Consider the following 7,945-nt stretch of genomic DNA (forward strand, 5'->3'; position numbering starts at 1 on the left):
TATAAAGTTATATTAAAAATATTTAATTAAATAGTTGTAGTTAACGTCTTTTAATTAATTTGGAATTATTCTTCTATTTAGATTTTTTACAGAAGAAATAAAGACATTTATAATGTAATTAATCAAACATTGATAAGAAGCATCACTCTTTTCTTTGTAACTATTTTTATTGGAATTATTATTCTATTTAATTTTTTTATATAAGAAATAAAGATATTTATAATGTAATTGATCAAATATTATGTTAATGTTTGATAAGAAGTATTATTCCTTTTTTTTAACCATTCTTATTGTTATAAAGGTTATGGTATATTGGAGTTTGTATGTTTTTATGGATTGTATTTCTTAATTAATATGAGATCAAATTTTGGTATAGAAAAGTGTTCCTATAATAAATAATTAATAGAGATATATATTTTAAGTATATCTAATTTAATAATGGTCATTTTTTAAAGAAGGGATGTGTAAGAACTATTGTGAAGTAGTTTGAATGAGATTTTTTTTTTTTTGGCATAGAGTGGGGCAAGAAATTTGAGTAACAAATATATTCCCACTTCAGACAATTAACCATTATGTTAATCATAATGTGTAATGCAAAACAATATGTATTTAATTAAAAATTACATCACGAGTTTAAACATGGTTATCAACTTTATCATATTCCTTCAAAGTTCTCTTTTTCTGAGGTTGTATTTAATTGTTTTTACCTCCATTTAAAAAGGTGGTATTTTCAATATCATCCGTTTTTTGGAGTTAAAATTATAATGTTTTACAACCATAATATTAAAAATCCATAATGATTTTAATGAAAACCTTAAAATCAATCCCAAATCAAAAGTGGTACTACTATAACCACTTTTCTTTTTTTCAATTTTTTTTTTTTTTTTCTCGTTGAACCACTCTAAGTCAACATTATTGAGCTAAGTCGACACAAAGTCAAAGATTTTTGGGCTTCTCCCACTCACTGCCAAGATTGGCAATATGGCTTCTCGAGGAAACTTGGACTTCTAAGCCCACCACCACTTTGTGGATAGATTTCTAGCAACAAATTTAACAATGACACATCCCCATATTGACTCAGGAGGACGAATTGAGATGGGGCTACATCCCAAAGGTGTTTTCTCCATTTATGAAGCTTATGGCATGGAAGTCAGTCACCAAATTTTCCCCAAACCTATTATCTATACCAATATTTGGAAAAGGAAATTGTGGCCCATGTTCCAATCTTTCTATAGCTATTAGTCTAAGAAAATATATTAACTTGCAATAACCTCCAAAAGCGCAAGTGCTCAGGTCCTTCTTGTTGCAATATTTTCCATCATGAATCAAAAAATTGAGTGCATATTCTTAATGCATGCCCCTAATCCCAACACTTATAGCAAATCCTAGAATCTATGCAAAAATTGCATAGAGACTTAAAAGTATATCAAAAACCATCAAGAGATGGAGAGTCCAAGGTTTCCAAAATCCAATCCTAAATAGGGCCTTGACCCTTCTACTTAGCTTACTTCTTCGGTCCATATGGAAGGAAATAAATAGACACATTTTCAGAGACTACTCTATGCCACATAATTCTCCTTGGATCATTTTTTGAAAGAACATCAAGGAATCAATAGTCACTCAAGCATGAAATGAGCAGGATTGGTAAGTGATCTAAGAAGCTCTGGGAAACCTCAAAAATAAGATTGCTCAAACATTGATGGAAAAAGTTCCAAGTCATAGAGCTCAACAATACCTTTCTAATGGTGTGAACAACACCTCAAAAGAATTTCATATGACAAAGTTATGACAATTTGAAGATTTTGACCAAACAACAAAAATCCAATGTCAAAGTCAACATATAGGACACATTGCCTTGCTGATAGGGGTCATAAAACTGACATAGACCAATGGTAGATTGACTTGTGGCGGCTGACGGGGCACCCGCCATCCTATGTGGATGAATCTAGTTTGACATGTGGCATTGATCGGTTGACTAACTGTTGATGTAGTGGTTAGGCAACCAATGTGAGCTTGCCACATGACCCAATCAAGGGATGCCATGAGGCACCTCGAGGGACGTTGAAAAATGTTGGAATCATCTCATGCAAACTGAGAATTATGGTTGGTTATAACTCTAATTATAATGCATGTGGTAAAAGATGGTGTATTATATGTTTATGACATGGTTTAGAACCTAACTGCAATGCAATGTCAATGTCAAATTCATTCACCGTTACCAAAATATAGTTTCTCTTATTTAATGACTAAATTATAGTTGCTCCTCTCTGGTACCATTTATGTAATTAATAGATAAATTGCTTAAAGCTTATTTTGTTTTTAAGGAGTAGCCTTTAAGTGTGATTTTTTGGAGTTTCTAGCAGATTTCTGGATAGAATATGGCGAAAACATTTATGGCTAAATCTTGATTTATGTTGTTTAAACTAGTTTTTTTATTACATATATGGATTCAGCACCCTCAAAAATCACGAGAGTACTCCGATTCATAAGAGTTCACGTGTGATTTCATTGAATCCGTGTCAAATTTCATGCCAGATTTTAGACAAATTAGATTGGAAAATAAACCAATATAGATCCATCTTAAGTATGGAGCCAAAAGGGATCAAATTTCTTCACGTGCAAACTTCTTTAGAGTGCAAAATACAATATGTTATTTTTCATTGTTTAAATTGTATTTTTTAATGCTAAATAGAGTATATATAGAACCAAATAAATGTTTTAACTTCTACATTTTTTAACTTCTATTCATTTTTTTTATTATAGCCAACATTATTTTCCTATTTAGAACATAATATTTAATTTTTAATTTTATTTTGAAAAAAGAGAGATCAACAGACAAACTTACACATCTCCTTGTAAAAAACCTTTCCAAAAAATAAAATTCCAAAAATGAAAATGCAACCTAAAACTCGCCTAGTCTAAGGCGGCGGAGGAGTTGCCCGGAAAGTTATGGAAATTCTGGTCATATTTAGAGAAAATCCGGCAAGGATTTTTGTAAATCCAAGTTATAGTTGTTAAACTTCAAAATTTTTGCTGTCCTAGACATTTTTGACGGTGTTGAATCCATTTCCACCATCAAAAACATGATTCAAACACTGTCTCTACAAAAAAATTTGAAATTCTTTTGCCCAGATTCTGACCATTTTTAGCTGTCCAGCCAATTCCTCCGCCTCATTAGACGACTCCCTTACTTAATTGTTAATAAAATAAATTTTATTAAAAACATGCCATATTTTTAGTGGGTAACGAAGCCAAAGCCGAAAATATGTGGCGGTGGCAGTCGTGGTTGCCACAGACAGGGCCCCACGTAACGCGTTTAGTCTCTTTACTCGGTACGATGATTCCATTTCGCTTTAAAAAAGATTCCATTTCTTTTGGCTTTTGATTTTATTTCATTGAGTACGGCCTGCCGACTAGTCTATGCCACGCAACGTTCTAGTTACGGCTCTCTTATTTTTTAATTCAAAAGACGATTTCAACTCAAGTTCAGAAATAGATATATCGAAGTAAAGGACTTTGGTAAACTAAACTATACGTTGGGTTTGCGTGGCCCCAAATATAAGCAGGACCACTAACAACTACACTATATTAAGTATTTTTTATATTTAAAAGAAATATAAATATTGATTGTATTTTTTATATTTAAAAGAAATATAAATATTGATGGTAAATTATAGTCCTATTAAAAATATTTAATTAAATAGTTGTAGTTAACATATTTTAATTAATTTGAAAATATTATTTTATTTAGAGTTTTTTATATAAGAAATAAAGATAATTATCTTAATGTTTGATGAGAAGCATTACTCTTTTTTATAATTATTTTTATTATTTTATTTAAATTTGTTTATATAAGAAACAAGGATATTTATAATGTAACTAATTAAACATTATGTTAATGTTTGATAAGAGGTATCATTTTTTTTTGTAACTATTGTTATTGTTATAAGGGTTATGGTATATTGGAACTTGTATGTTGTTATGGATTGTATTTTTTAATTAATATGAGATAATTTTTGGTATAGAAATTATAATAAATAGTTAATAGAGGTATATATTCTAAGTATATCCAATTTAATAATGGACTTTTTAAAAGAAGGCATGTGGTAAGAGCTATTGTGAAGTACTTGAATGAGAATTTTTTATTTTTTTGGCATAGAGCCGGACAAGAAATTTGAGCAACAAGTATATTCCCACTTCAAACAATTAACCATTATGTTAATCATAATGTGTAATGCAAAACGATATGTATTTAATTAAAAATTACATCACGAGTTTAAACATGGTTATCAACTTTATCATATTCCTACAAAGTTCTCTTTTTTAGAGGTTGTATTTAATCGTTTTTACCTCCATTTAAAAATGTGGTATTTTCAATATCATCCCTTTTTTGGGGTTGAAATTATAATGTTTTACAACCATAATATTAAAAATCCATAATGTTTTTAATGAAAACCTTAAAATCAACCCCAAACCGATTTTAGTTGTGTTCCCATATTATTAATCCAAGTTCATATAGACAACACAATTCGTTGTCTGGTGGCGAGATGGTTCCATGAGATAGCGAACTAGGGTTTCTGCAAAACCTGCAACGGCAGATCTGAGCAGAACGCTGCACTACTGTCATACCAGCACTATATCGAAAGTCCGCACCCGACTAGGAACAGCGACAGAAGCATGAATACCCCCCAGGGGGAGGACGCTGTGCCTCCCCCAAGAGCTGACGACTCTCCACGGCGGCGCGAGGAAGGTACCAAGCAAGCTGAACCAAATGAAGACAAAGAAGTAACAACACCACAAGAAACCAAAACAAGTGACAGAGAAAATCCCCAAATTACTTCAAGCACCTGTCGACCGGTAGCTGCTGAGCGTCCGAAGATAGAACTCCCAAGTCAACGGATCAATGCCCAGATCCAGTACATGAGAGACCATGCATTGATAAGCAAATTCATAGGAATGTGGCCAACAGAAAAAGCGTTGCATGGCTGGATAGCGGCTAAATGGAAGCCGAAAGGACACATAACACTGCAGCTAGGACCTAAAGGGTTCTTCACGGCCATATTTAACTGCTTAGAGGACAGAAACATGGTCCTAGATGGAGGGCCCTATTTCTTTAATGCAGTTGGTCTTTTTCTGAGAGGATGGGTGGAGCGCTTCAATCCAGACAAAGAGGATCTCAGCTGGGCGCCAGTCTGGATCTGTCTCTATTCTCTTCCCATGGAATACTGGGATGAGGAGACCTTACAAATCATAGGAAATGGTCTCAGTGAATTTGTCAAAACAGCAGAGGAGACAAAACTCCGAAGATACACATCCTACGCCCGAATCTGCGTTTATATGCACCTCAATAAGGCTCTCCCGGATGCGGTAAGTATCTTTCACGATGATGTTGAATGGGTCCAGTTAATTGATTATGAACATGTGCCGTTCCGGTGTAGGAGATGCCATGCATTAGGTCACCTGTTTCGGGATTGTCCTTTAACTCAGAAACCCTCGAATATCTCTGCCTCGGATGAGTCGAATCTGAGCGGCTTCACAAAAGTTGTCAATCGCAGGAAAAACCATAAGAGACCTACTTCAAACCCTAAGAAACCACAAGCTAATACATCAAAGCCCTCCACGAGCAATACTTTTGAAGCGCTAGCCCAGCAAGATATTCACAACTCTGAGATCCACACCTCCTCTAAGAAGGATCCTTTGACGCACATACAATCTGCACAGTCTAATCCCAAGGAAAGCCAAAAAGAATCATTAACCACAGATCCTTCCACTACGGCTAAAAGCACAATCCCCACTTGGTTCTCCCAAGTAATGGAGGTAGACAACTTGCAGACCAACCCTACAAAGGCATCAGAAACAACAGAAGGAATAGGTGACATACAACATATGGAAGAAGAACCAGAAAGCATAGATATTGGGGATTTGGATATTCCTGGCTTGGAGCAGGCATGCAAAACAAAGACTTATGACAAAATTCCAGAGAGGCAGCTGGAGAATCTGGAAGCAATTCTATCCAAAGCTCAAAGACAAAAATCACTAGGTATTCAAACTGGAAGTCTCTGGGACGGGAAAAACATCAGCAAAGATTTCAAAAAACGAGGAAGAAAAACGGATCTCCAACGCACCATACGCATTGGGGAAATGCTAGTGGAGTCAGGAAGGTACTCCAAGCTCACGAAGTATTACAACTCTCTCTCTAACCTTCCATCATGAAGCTCATCTCATGGAACATCAGAGGGCTCAATAGCCCCGGGAAATGCCGACTGATCAAAAATATGATAAAGCAAGAAAAGCCCCAAATTCTCTTTTTGCAGGAAACTAAATGCAATTCCATCTCTCTTGATAGAATAGCAGCAAAAGCTTGGCCTGGTAGTCAAGTAGTAGCAGTAGATGCCTCCGGCGCCTCAGGAGGCTTAGCAATTATATGGGATGCTCGTACCATTGAGCTCAATAACATACATGCTAACAAGAATTTCCTTCAAGTGACATTCCATATCACAGGAACCAATATACATGGACTCTTAACTAATGTATATTTTCCCCAGGAGGTTGTGCATAAGGTAGAACTTTTGAATACCCTTTCCTCAATCAATGCAGATAGGTCTCATCCACTATGGATAAATGGGGGTGACTTCAATATGATAACCAAGATGGAAGAGAAGCGAGGCGGAAGGAACAATCTGGATAAGGAGAGTAACAATCTAAAAGAATACATTCAAGGTAATTGACTTATTGACATGCCTTTCAACAATGGACTTTACACTTGGAATAACAAAAGAACAGGCTCCCAACAAATTGCGTCTCGCCTGGATAGATTCTTAATCTCTGACAACACAATCCACTTAGGAGGCGACCTCTCAGCTTCAATACTACCGTTCTCAGGTTCAGACCACTGGCCAATCTCCCTTCAATGGTCTCGACCAGGCAATACAAGTCGCAAGCCTTTTCGCTTCGAGGCTTTTTGGATGACACATCCGGAATTTGCTAATCTAGTTAAATCGGAATGGACCAACTATAATCCACCAAAGGGTACAAAGATGCTCCAATTTCAGCAGAAGCTTAAATACCTCAAAGGAAAAATAAAGCAATGGAACCATTCCTCGTTTGGCAACATTTTCCAGGCTCAATTAGCACTCGACCAAGACATGAAGCGGCTGCAGCAACGGATTATCACAGAGGGCAGAACAGAGGATTATACGGAACAGGAAAAGTCTCTTGAAGCACAGATCTCAGAAAGGGCCAAACAAGAAGAAATGCTCTGGAGGCAAAAATCTCGCATCAGGTGGCTAAAGGAAGGGGAAAAAATACAAGATTTTTTCACAGAACTACTATCCAGCGCAGAATGAACAATAACATCACCCACATACAAAATGAGCAGGGGACAAGAGTGGAAAAACATGAAGAAATTGAACTTGAACTTCTCAACTACTTTAAGCAAGCCCATCAAGAACCACAGGTTGACAGAACGCAAGCAATAGAAAAAATTACAAGGAATATACCCAAAGTCATCACAGAGGAGCACAATCAACTTCTACTCAAGCCGATCGACTTACAGGAAGTGGAAAATGCGGTTCATCAATTGAAAGAGGGAAAGGCGTCGGGTCCTGATGGGTTCACTTCCAACTTCTTCCATAATTTTTGGGAGTTAATTAAAATGGAAGTCTGGCAGGTTGTGGAGGAATCAAGAACACTGAGATGGATGCTGCCGGCAATGAATGCCACATTCATAGCGCTAATCCCAAAAGAGGCTCAATCTAATACCCCTGACAAATTTCGGCCCATTTCCCTATGCAACGTCATCTACAAGATTGTTTCAAAAATTGTAGCCACAAGACTCAAGCCGCTATTACCATTTCTCGTATCGCCGGAGCAGTCGGGATATGTAGAAGGCAGGCAGATCACAGACGGAATAATCCTAACACATGAAATCATCCATTCTTTGAAG

General features: G+C 36.1%; 1 protein-coding gene across 1 annotated transcript; it reads left to right on the forward strand.

The window, feature by feature from the left end:
* The first annotated feature begins 6,737 nt into the window (after positions 1-6,737).
* On the forward strand, positions 6,738-7,346 carry LOC149212329 (uncharacterized). The gene has a single exon (XM_089388638.1). The coding sequence runs from the start codon at positions 6,738-6,740 to the stop codon at positions 7,344-7,346; it is 609 nt and encodes a 202-aa protein (XP_089244764.1).
* The last annotated feature ends 599 nt before the right edge of the window (positions 7,347-7,945 follow it).

This window comes from Pinus tabuliformis, chromosome 1_1, assembly GCF_031772625.1.
Source record: "Pinus tabuliformis cultivar Carrire ecotype Pingquan chromosome 1_1, CPIR1, whole genome shotgun sequence".
NCBI lineage: Eukaryota > Viridiplantae > Streptophyta > Pinopsida > Pinales > Pinaceae > Pinus > Pinus tabuliformis.